Below are 12130 nucleotides of genomic sequence, written 5' to 3' on the forward strand. Positions count from 1 at the left end.
AAGAGATATATGTCTATATACCTCTATTTATATCCATATATAATATGCATATCTATACATAGTATATATTTATCTCTATATGTAAAGTACATATCTATATGTGGCCGCATGTACCTGAAGGAGAGCTCCTACAGCTCCCATGGCGTTAATGAGAGCGGCAGTTGAGGAGACAGAGGCTGCAGGCAGACCGTTCAACTCCGCTACATCCTGAGCTGCCGAAGCACCGAGTATAGAGTCGGGAGCAGCAACAAAAAAGCCAACAAGCAGCATGCACATCAGCAGAAGCTGAACCTGATGCTTCTCTGCGGCAGCCGCTACAGACGCTGCCTCAGCAAGCGCTGCAGCAGCCGCCTCTGTCTGCTCCGCATGCTGCTTCTGCAATCTTCGCAGCTCCTCCTGCTGCTGCAATTCCAACCGAAGCAGCGTCAGCGACCACTGACTATCCCCATCTGACTCGGCAGCTGCGTCTGCTACTGCAGCTGCAGCCTGAGCAGCTGCTGTCTCCCCACGGTGATCCTCTGGCTTTGACTGCTTCTCAAGCAGGCGCTGCAATTGCTGCTGCAGAGGCTGCTGTTGCTGCTGAAACTGCAGCGCAACTGGCTGTAAAGACACCTCCCCCTGTACTTCCAACATACCGCCTTCTGCTGCTGGTGCCGAGACTGCTACCAATGAAGGATCGAGCCGTCGAAGAGGAGCTGCAGAGACACCCCCCTCCTGATGCGTCTGCTCTTCCTGCCGAGGAGACACACGCATCGACAGTGCAGCAGAGGGAGATTGCTGCAGCAAAGATGGTTGCTGAGGATCTAATGAGGGTTGTTGTTGCTGCTGTGGCAACACTGCTGGTTGTTGCTGCATCAATGAGGGTTGCTGTTGTTGCTGCTGTGGCAACACTGCTGGCTGTTGCTGCATCAATGAGGGTTGTTGTTGTTGCTGCTGTGGCAACACTGCTGGCTGTTGCTGCATCAATGAGGGTTGTTGTTGTTGCTGCTGTGGCAACACTGCTGGTTGTTGCTGCATCAATGAGGGTTGCTGTTGTTGCTGCTGTGGCAACACTGCTGGTTGTTGCTGCATCAATGAGGGTTGTTGTTGTTGCTGTGGCAACACTGCTGGCTGTTGCTGCATCAATGAGGGTTGTTGCTGCATCAATGATGGCTGTTGCTGCATCAATGAGGGTTGTTGTTGTTGCTGTGGCATCATCTCAGGCTGTTGCTGCTGCAGCAAAGGCTGCTGCGGCGATACTGCCAGCTGTTGCTGCTGCTGCTGCAGTGGCGGCTGCTGTTGCTGCTGCGGCAATACTGCTGGCTGTTGCTGCAACTGCTGCACTAATGTAGGCTGCTGTTGCTGGGTAAAAGGCTGCTGCTGCAATAGTGCTGGCTGCTGCTGCTGATCCTGTTGCACTTGCTGCTGGTGTTGTTGCTGTTGCTGCTGTTGATCCTGTTGCAGTGGTAGGAGCTGCTGCTGCTGTTGCAGTGGCGGGAGCTGCTGTTGCTGCTGCTGATCCTGTTGCAGTGGTGGGAGCTGCTGCTGCTGTTGCAATGGCGGCTGCTGTTGTTGCTGCTGCTGATCCTGTTGCAGTGGTGGGAGCTGCTGCTGCTGTTGCAGTGGCGGCTGCTGCTGTTGTTGCTGCTGCTGATCCTGTTGCAGTGGTGGGAGCTGCTGCTGCTGTTGCAGTGGTGGGAGCTGCTGCTGCTGCAGTTGCAGTAGTGGGAGCTGCTGCTGCTGCTGCAGTTGCAGTAGTGGGAGCTGCTGCTGCTGCTGCTGTTGCAGTGGCGGCTGCTGCTGTTGTTGTTGCAGTGGCTGCTGCTGTTGCTGCTGCTGCTGCTGCTGCTGTTGCAGTGGTGGGAGCTGCTGCTGCTGTTGCAGTGGTGGCTGCTGCTGTTGCTGCTGCTGATCCTGTTGCAGTGATGGGAGCTGCTGCTGCTGTTGCAGTGGCGGCTGTTGCTGCTGCTGTTGCAGTGGTGGCTGCTGCTGCTGCTGCTGCAGTGGTGGAAGCTGCTGCTGCTGGTGCAGTGGCGGCTGTTGCTGTTGCTGCTGCTGTTGCTGCTGCTGTTGCAGTGGCGGCTGCTGCTGCTGCTGTTGCAGTGGTGGCTGCTGCTGCTGCTGTTGCAGTGGTGGAAGCTGCTGCTGCTGGTGCAGTGGCGGCTGCTGCTGTTGCTGCTGCTGTTGCAGTGGCGACTGTTGCTGTTGCTGTTGCAGTGGCGGCTGCTGCTGCTCCTGTTGCAGCGGTGGGAGCTGCTGCTGCTGCTGCAGTGGCGGCTGTTGCTGTTGCTGCTGCTGTTGCAGTGGCGGGTGCTGTTGTTGTTGCTGCTGCTGCTGTTGCTGCTGCTGATCCTGTTGCAGTGATGGGAGCTGCTGCTGCTGTTGCAGTGGCGGCTGCTGTTGTTGCTGCTGCAGTGGCGGCTGTTGTTGTTGCTGCTGCTGCTGTTGCTGCTGCTGATCCTGTTGCAGTGGCGGCTGCTGTTGTTGCTGCTGCAGTGGCGGCTGCTGTTGCTGCTGCTGATCCTGTTGCTGCTGCTGCTCCTGCTGCAGCGGCAGTTGCTGCAGTTGCAGGGAGTGTTGCTCCTGTTGGAGTGTTGGCAGTTGCTGTGGCTGCAGGTGTATGGACAGCTGCTCTTGCGGCACCACTTGCTGATGTTGTTGGTGTTGTTGCGGGGAATTTTTCTGTGGCAGCTCGCTGTTATTGAGTAGCTGCGGCTGCTGTGTGCTTGACACTGTTTGTTCCTGCGTGAAGCCTTGCATGCGTGAATGTTTTTCTTCTTCTAAGTGGGTAGTTGTTGGCTGTGTCTTTGGCGTTGAGGCATCGTACAGCTTTTCGCTTTTTACCGCTTGCTGCAAAGCCGCGTCTGGATGCACGGCTTCGTGTAGCTGTTGATGTTGCTGAACTTCCTGCTGTTTTTTTTGCCGTTCTTGCTCCAAGAGGTGAGTTCTTTCTAACGTTTGCTGCAGCTGCAGCGGGAGTTGTTGCGTAGAACGCTTGTGCTGCTCCTCGAGAAGCTGCAGTGTCTGCTGCTGCTGAGCGTGTAGCTGTTGCATTAGGGCTTGCTGCTGCTGTTGCTGCTCTTGACGCTGCACTCTGAGCTGCTGCTGCTGCTGACACGTGATCGCGAGCAGCAGCAGACAGAAGCCTGTTCCCAAGCTCATGCTGGCTGCACAGGAGAGCCGCTTGCCTGCAGCATTGTCAGAGAAGCAGCAAGAGACGTGCAGAAAATAGAGTGGGGTAAGCTTTTTCCTCCTCTTCTTCAACAGCAGCAGGCAGCGCACAGTAGTGCATGCAGCAACGCATACACATACACATACACATGCACATACACATGCACATACACATACACACTCATACACATACACACTCATACACATACACACTCATGCACATACACATACACACACATACACATGCACATGCACATACACACACATACACATGCACATGCACATACACATACACACTCATACACATACACATACACATGCACATACACATACACACTCACACATACACGCAAGGCGAAGCCATTTACAGCCCCTCCAACGCAGTCGATAAGGCTTACCAGAGCAAAACTTGTCAGCCACGAAGCCTGCAATGACAGATCCTAGCATCCCCCCAACGTCGAAAGGGAGAGAAGCAGCGGCTGCAGCTGCAGCGGAGAGCTGCGCTTCCTTCGCCAAGAAGAAGGGGAGCCACAAAAGCAGGCTGTATCGGATCAGCTTGATGAAAAAGTATGCCGATCCACACAAGCACACGAGAGACAAGACACCCCGAGAACGGTAGACAGCCTCCTGTGTCATCAATTTGCTGCTGCTGCTGCTGCTGCTTCCCCGTCGCATTCTGCTGTGTGAAGCCATGCCAGCGCTTCTTGTGCGCATCTGAATCACTCGGCGAGAGGTGCTGCTGCTGCTGCTGGAGGAAGAGGAGGCAATGGAAAAAAGCTGCAGCAACTGACGAAATTGAGGCGTTCCTACAGCTCCCGCAGCAAAGCTAGCAGCACCACTTGCTCCTCCCCGATAGACCACCTCTGAAGCTGCAGGAGTAGTCGTGAGAGCGACAAAGGCACCTCGAGCAGGCAGGAAAACGCGACTTCTGTTGTGACTGAGAGAGGCAGCACAAGAAAGTCGCTCTTGAATTTGGCGAGACGACGCAGCACGAGAAGCCATCACAGGCGTAGGCAGCTCTCCAGCAAGTGCTGCTGCTGCTGCTGCAGCTGACGGCTGCTGCCAAGACACTGGGCTGCTGCCGTTGCTGCTGCTGTAAACGTTGCTGCTGCAAAAAGGGTTGCTGCTTGGAGGTGTGCTGGTGTTTTCGCCAGCACTATCCGGTATGACGCCAGTACAGTCGGCAGCAGTGCTCATCGTGCAAAAGCTGCTGCTGCTGCTAAAGTTGCTGCTGCTGCTGCTAAAGTTGCTGCTGCTGCTGCTAAAGTTGCTGCTGCTGCTGTCCCCTGTACCTCCAGTCAAATTGCATGCGCTGTCTTGGGGCTGGAAACATATGAGCGCATCGGGGGAGTGTATGTGTTGCTGCAGCAACAACAGCTTCTCCTGTTGCTGCTGCTGCACTTGCAGCTGCTGCTGCTCAAACTCGCGATGCTGGAGAAGCTGCTTCTCTGCTTTTGCCTCCGCAAAGCAAGCCAACTCACGAGGTGCTTCACGTTGCTCTTGATGCTGCAGCTGCTGCTGCCGCTCGGCTTTCTTGCTGCTCCAAGGCAGCAAGAAGTAAAGCAACACTCCCGTTGCTGCTGCTGTACCCGCTGCGCAAAAGAAAACTTGACGCCAGCCTAATGCTGATTCTACAACTGCAGCAACTGCCGTTGCCGTCATAGCACCTGCACATCATCGTAGACAGAGCCATATTTAATCATATATATATATATATACATGTATGCATATATGTAGAGATGTAGATACCTGCACATATGTATATCTAGAGAGAGAGATGTAGACATAGATATGTACGTATACGTATATCTATCTATATTCATGCATATTCATGTATATTCATGCATATTCATGCATATTCATGAATATTCATGTATATTCATGTATATTTATGCATATTCATGTATATTCATGCACATTCATGAATATTCATGTATATTCATGTATATTCATGTATATTTATGCATATTCATGTATATTCATGCATATTCATGAATATTCATGTATATTCATGCATATTCATGCATATTCATGCATATACATGTGCATATATATGTATACATCCACACATATACACATGTATATGCACACAGACGTGTAAACACCTAACGAGCATCCCTCGAGCTGCTAAGGTTGAGCAACAGAAGTGTCAGAAATCTATCGACGCGTTTCAGTGTGTACCAGTTTGCTGCGAAGTAGTCCACAAGCCGAGAGCAGCTCCCCTGTTGCGAGGAGTTATCGCACTCGCAACATATTGGAGGAGCAGCGGGAAAAGCGGCGCATGCATCAGACCGTTAAAGCCCCAAAGCAGCAGCAGCGCGCCTCCGCTGCTGCTGCAGCCGACGGCTGCAGTCGCCACAGCCGACGCGAGGAAGCACGCGGCTGTCAGCGACGCGAACTGTCGCTGGGGAATAGCTGCGAGCACTAGCGGCAGCAGCAGCTGCCCAGCGGCGTAACACGCCAAGAAGGAGGTGTCTATGAACGCAAGTGTTTGCGCAGACAGTCCAACTGAAGCATGCAACGACCCCTTCACCACGCTGAAAGGCTTTCGCGTGCTGTACAGAGAGGCGTACGCTGCGTAGGTGACAAGAAAGAGAGCCAAACCGTCTTCTGACACTGGCAGGCAACGCAGCAAGCAGCACGAGCTGCAGCCAGTCTGTCTGCGCGCAGTCGCTTGCTCGACAGCCTGCTCCTCTTTCGCGGCGAGAGAAGAAGCGACCTTCTCGTTGCTCGCGTCGTCTGAGGAGCCACGCAGCAGCAGCTGCTGCTTCTCTTGCTGCAGCTGCTGTCGACGAGCAGTGAGCCAAGGAAGATCCTCTGCTCCTGAATCGACACCCGAGTGCTGCAACTGGGGGCGGGAGTAGTGCGACTTCTTCTTCGGCTGTTTCTGCTGCTTCTGCTCGAGAGTGCCATACGCACGGGAGGGTGGCTTGCTGCCGATGCGTGAGAACGCAGGAGTGGAAGGAAGCTCCCTCTCGCCAGTGCTCCAGCAGCTCCCGCTGCTGCTGCTGCTACCTTCCCCATTGCTGTCGCTGCTGCCACTGCAGCTTCGTTGCAGAGACCTCTCTCGCAGCGTTCTCTCCCTACACGCATCACCACAGCCGCACAGCATAACACAGACAAACACACCTACACCTCACACGCAGAGAAAGGCAGACATACAGGAGCAATTTCCTTAGCTAATGCTGCTGCTGCTGCTGCTGCTGCTGCTCCTGCTGCTCCTGCTGCTATTTTCACATGCCTGCCCCCTTCCCTTGTCAGAAAGGCGACACAGCAGCTTGTAGAACCTGTACCTGCGGCATTGAGGGACGGAGCGACTCTCCGCCGTTTCGAGGGGAATCATTCTAGCGGCGAATATTGCCGAGAAGCAGCAGCAGAGCAGCGACAGTCGCCACTCCAAGTGGTGCGGCTTGTTCTCTGTCTCTCTCTCTGTCCTCCTCCGTCTCTCGTTCTCTCTTGCTCTCGCTCAGGAGATCGACTGCAGCTGCATATCCAGTTGCAGTCGTGAAGGTTGATGACGCACAGTGCCCCTCAACAGACAGATGTCGCTCTGTTTGTGAGCACCATTGCGGCGTGCTGTAGTAGTCGCAGCAGCCGCGTCAGGCGTCGTCGCTTCTGATCTTCAGCGTGCCGGCGTTGCTGCAGGGGTACATGGAAAGCTCTCGCTAGGGATGACGCTGGCAATCTCAAAGGAGAACGGAATGACGCAGATCTTAGCATTGCCAGTTGTTTCGTCTTCTTGGCAGGGCTATAAAATACAGCAGCAGCGCCACCATCGAATGCAACAGTTGCCGAAGGACGACGACTCCTGCAGCGGCCGCTGCATGCACCAGCAGCCGCCTGCCCCGTTCAAGGTATTCAATTGAGCTATCCGTGAATTATCTTTTATTTGCCGTCTTATTACAGCATCGCTTTAATCTGCACGCAACACGGAAAAGCACCAGTGACAGCCGCAGAGGCAGCAACTTTGCTGTAGATACACCCGAGCATGGTCATTTGACCACACGAATGACGCGCTGCTCTCAACACTGAACACAGCGGGAAAGCGCGAATAACGAACGATCAGTCAAAACGCCAAAGTCAACATACTGCGAATGAAATCACTAGAGGCCCCATAGTCGGTCTGAACGACGAGCGCTGCCCATTCTATTGCAAGCCCTCATGTGGCTGGTGCAGCTGGTACGACCAGAATTGCCACTCCAGCCTTGGCTGTTGTTATTGCAATTGGTGCTGGCGCCACTGGTTTTCTAAATGCATTTTTTGATGCTGCCGGTCTTTATTCACCCACTATTGCTACAGTCAGTGCTGTTTCCGCCGCGGTTGGCGGTCGACTGAACGCATCCTGTGGCGATCTAGGCTGCGCCTGTGAAAAATCCTTCGAGACTCCTCATATCTTACCACGAATCGGGCAAAAACTGAATGACTCGTGTGTATGCTCGTGTGTGTTTCGATATACTGTAGACTACTGCTACGGCGATACACGTAGATGCCATGAACAAAGAGTTGCGAAAAATCCCTCGCAAGGAAACTTTACACATGGTCTGCGCAGGGAAAAGTCGAACACTTTAGAAAGTGTATGCCACAGCCTTCCACGGCTTTGCATTGAAGCTGGAGTCACGTGCGTCCTATGAGGCCCTTGACAGGAGTAACACGCTTGTTGATGCAGCAGTGCTGCAGCTGCCTTTTTTGTCAAAATCATCAATACTGCTTTTCTTTGGCAAGCGCAAGCGGACCGCGCGCGCGCGTGTGCGCAAAAGAAACGCCCTATTATCTACTTTGCAGCAGCAGTCTCTTGCGTCTCGAACGACCTGGCTTGTTCACCATCCCCTTTGCTTCAGGCTCTGCTTAGTTTGACTGGCACTCCAAGAAGCGGCACGGCACAGCGCGGCTGCTGCCTCTTACTGTTAAGCCCGCTGTCGGCAGTACGTCCTGAGTCTGTGTCGTTTCCGCTGCAGTGCACGGGATTTTCGCAGGGTGAAGTTCACAACACGCCGAAGCTGCGAACCCGCAGTTGCGCTGCAGCACTCGCCGGCGCTTGCTGCGAAAGGGCAGCTTCTAGACGCTCCAGCGCAAAGCACTGCTGAATTCCTTCTCCCCAAAAGAATCAGGAGTGTAGCTATCGGTGGCTGGGAACGTTACCCATGACTACAAGGGGGTCGCTGCAAGGGTAGCAGCTGACTGAGCGAGGCAGAACGGCAGGGAGCGTTCATGCGCTTGACTGGGTGCATCAAAGTGAGATCCTCTCACAGTGCAACGTAACGCAACAATCACCTCCCACCCTCCCCTCCCAACCTAAAATCCTTTGGATCAAGTTACTACGAGACGAGACTCGTCATTTTAGAAGGCTATGGCTAGTGAGAGCTCGCTAACTGTGGCCTTTCCAGGAGTTCAGGAAGCAAGCCAAGCCTAATGGGAGAGGGCTGCACTGTGGAAGCTGCTGTGGTGTCAGCACTGGAAGCGCCTTGCCGCTCGCTACTCTACATACAGCGCCAGCAGTCTTCCCCGGAGCAGCCACTTGCAGCAAGCACAACAAGAAGCAAAGGATAGGCCCTTTTTACAAAAAGGGGGAAAACGCAATGTCTGCCAGCGCTGCTGTCGAGAGAAACACAAGATACTTCCGCACCCCCATCGCTGGCACAGCCGCTGCTGCAGCTACAGCATGTGCACGTGACGCTGCAACGCATGGCGCTGCGTCTGCTCGTACTGCTCTGCTAAAGCCACTGGAATGGCTGCGCCTGGCCTTAATTCTGCCTGCAGACACACCAACTCAGCCTTGAATCAGCTGCTAGCTTGCCAACCATGTATTCTGCAGGTTTGCTCAACAAGCGCAGCTGCTTCCCCAAAACGGCGCATGGAGGCGCGAATGCACGGCTCCCTCCCCATCTGCACATACGGCTGTCTCAACGCTCCCCCAGAAAGCGATTCAAGTAGGGCGGCAGTGATTTCCGAGGGAAAGCACAGCCGCAGCCATAAACACATCACGAGACACCGCGAAGGGCGAATACAAAACTGACCTTCACAACATCATTCTCCCGAACGTCGTAATCCAGAGGGCACTTGCTTAGGTTTATCTGCACTGTGTACTGCTCCCTCTGCAACAGTTGGCGCAAGACAGACAGCTGGCTGGGTGAAGATACAGCTGAATGGACAGGTGCAGATGCAGCAGCGTTAAAGACTGGCGCGGCGACGTGCATCGGAGCCTTGGATGGTGCAGGCTGGTGTGCGTGTGTGTGTGGAGAAAAAAATTGAAAGTCTTCATGTGGCAGCTAAAACAAGCAAAAAGCCCTCACGGAATAGAATAGGAGCAGATCTCCCTCTGCGACGCCAACGTTTCGACTGTAGCTCTCGGAGAGTCGGCTAAGCATGGATTCAGAGACGCAGCAGCAGCAACAGCAGGGCAGCTCTCAAATGCGATAACAAGGGGGAGACACACCCTGCATGCTGTTTTTCAGACTGCATGTTGACACGCCGTGCAGAGGGATGCGGAAGGCGTGTGCAAGACTCGAAGCAAGTAAGCGCATCGCGCCTTTCAGCCTGGCAAGGCGTCTCTAGCTGAACCTTTTAGATACGTTTCTTTTTGCGCATGTGTGTGCTCCTCTGCAACACGAAGAGTCGTGGCAACCAGAGGCGAAGAAACTCACGAGAAAGGCGTCATCATGCTGGCGTTGAAGCGGAGTCGCGGCAGGTAAGGGGCCTCTTCAGAACCTGAGCATGCACACCCTGATGCAAAGCTTCTTTGCTCTTCAGAAGATTCATAGAGAAGCGTGTTGTCAGACGGAGAGAGAGAAAGACTGAAGGAAGAGAGAGGAGGACGGAGAAAATCATGAGAGCGAATCGCTTCTCAGATCAAGATGATGGTGGTAACGACCCTGCTGAACCTCATGAAGCTACGACGCGATTTTTCTGGAGCAGCAGTTTTACTAGAGGATTTATGCCCTTCCCCCCGCATGCATGCACCCGATTATTGCAGAAGTTCACCTTCAATAAAGAGGGAAATCCAGACTTTTTGAGCGTACTGTAGCGACGGTCGAGCTTCTGCAAAGAGCTGCAGCTGCCCGCGTTGCATGCGATAGTCCATGGGGCTTAAATCGGGAAGCAGCTAAAAGAGACAGACAAACGGAGAGAAACAGAGACACAAAGGCAGACAAACACCACTCAGACACGCAGCTCTGCACGGTGGGAAGCAACAGCCAATGTCGCAGCTGTTCAACAAGACGCGAAGGCGCAGGAGTCTCTGCAGTGCAGCTGTCGAGACACCGGAACGGCTGCTTTTGCATTTTAGGCTCCTCTTGTTGTCAGCGCATGAAGAAATGTGCTATAATTGGTGCTTTCGGAGGCTGAAACATACCCTGGTGACAACCTTTCGCTTGATCCACAGGAATTCAACAACATCATCCCTCAAACCTGCTTGATCCTTGTAGTACCGCATGAGTTTTCTGCGCGAAAAATACGCGCATTCGCACCAAGACACGCCCCTTCATGAGCCTTCACATACGGGCTAAATCAATCTCTCTCTCTCTCCCTTTCCCCCGTGTGCCGAGGAAACGCTGCGCGACGTGTCGATACACCGCACGAGACGGAGCGGCACGCGTCTTCTTCTGCACCATCCGTCTAAACGCCAACGCCGGCTTGCTGCCGATACTCGGCGCAGCGCTCGAAGCGGAAGGCAACAAATTTTAAAAAGACAAAGACGAACCTAAATGGCACTGCCAACGGCATCCTGTAGGTTAGGGGATTTTGTGTAAGACCATGCACATAGACGTCCAGTTGCGCCAACTGCCCCCCCGCAGCACCGACTGCTGCTGCACCTGCTGCACCTGCAGCAGCAGGTGCTGTTGGAGCAGCACCTGCCGCACCTGCTGCTGCAGCACCTGCTGCAGCTGCTGCAGGAGCAGCCGAAGGTGCTGCTGGGTTGCTTCCTGATGGCAAGTCTGACGGCAGCTCCCCCCCAGGAAAGGCTCTAAGGCTTCCCGAATGCAGCCGTCCATCCCCTCCTGTCTGCGTTTGCGGAGCTCTCTCATCAGTCGTTGCTGCGGCAGCTGCGTTGTCAAAGGCGGCTGCTGCCGCCTCCGGAGCCGCTGCAGCCAACCCTTCCGCCGGCGTTCGAACCTCCAGAAAAGCCTCTTCTCTCCCCCCCTGACCAACAGCCGCAAGACTCGCATCTGCCGCGGGAACGATCTGCGACTCGCTGCCAGGAGTGAGCGAGCCGCTGGCGGAAGGAGACGCCGATTCGGATGTCGCTACTGCGCTGCTTGACTGCTGTTGTTGCGGCTCTTGCTGCTGCTGATTCACAGGCAGCGGCGCTCTCAGAGGCACCCGCTGCCGCAGCTGCCCACGCAAGAGGAACTGCTCGTGCAAAAACAAGCGACGGCTTGACGTGGCTGCTGCTGCTGCAGTCGACGTCGAGGAGCCTGTCGCTGCTACACGCGCTGAAGCACCCCCTGCCGGTGGTAATGCGCGCAGAGAAGACGGCGCATCCTCATCACTCGGAAGGTGCGTCGACTCCGATTGCCTCCCATCCTGCAGCACAGACTCCTGATGCATGCGTCCTAAGGATTCAAGAAACGCTGAGGATACTCGCGAAGCTGACGCATGCGGCGAATTCCCCTGCAGGTTGCCAACATGCTGCTGTTGCTGTTGCTGTTGCTGTTGCTGTTGCTGTTGTTGCTGTTGTTGTTGTTGCTGTTGTTGTTGCTCGTATTCTCTGCTTCCTTGCTGGCGATGGTGTGTTTCCACGCCATGAGTGCTCATCAGCGACTGTGCAGCTGCAACACCAACGCAGCAACACACTCACAGATCTGCATGTTCGCAAGAAGTTGCAGGCTTGTATGACGGCACTTTCCCATGAGGCAAGAACAGAGCGGCTGGCTATGAGGAGAAGCATCACAAGCAGTTGGAGGAGGAAGAAAAAAACACCACCACCACCACCACCACCACCACCACCACCATCACCACCACCACCACCACCACCACCACCACC

At 54.4% G+C, this 12130-nt stretch overlaps 2 protein-coding genes across 2 annotated transcripts; both read right to left on the reverse strand.

Annotated features, from left to right (window-relative positions):
* Positions 1-1404: 1404 nt before the first annotated feature.
* On the reverse strand, positions 1405-1828 carry LOC113146751 (ataxin-8-like; the record flags this gene model as incomplete). The annotated part of the gene is made up of 2 exons (XM_026335041.1): positions 1405-1662; positions 1694-1828. Coding segments are annotated over 2 exons (393 nt in total), but the record flags the coding sequence as incomplete, so codon positions are not given.
* An 849-nt stretch (positions 1829-2677) lies between these two features.
* On the reverse strand, positions 2678-4152 carry LOC113146755. The gene is made up of 3 exons (XM_026335052.1): positions 3961-4152; positions 3549-3657; positions 2678-2994 (listed from the first exon to the last, which is right to left on the reverse strand). The coding sequence occupies exons 1-3, from the start codon at positions 4150-4152 to the stop codon at positions 2678-2680; spliced, it is 618 nt and encodes a 205-aa protein (XP_026190837.1).
* Between the last annotated feature and the right edge of the window lie 7978 nt (positions 4153-12130).

This window comes from Cyclospora cayetanensis, unplaced genomic scaffold, assembly GCF_002999335.1.
Source record: "Cyclospora cayetanensis isolate NF1_C8 unplaced genomic scaffold, CcayRef3 CcayRef3_contig_58, whole genome shotgun sequence".
NCBI lineage: Eukaryota > Apicomplexa > Conoidasida > Eucoccidiorida > Eimeriidae > Cyclospora > Cyclospora cayetanensis.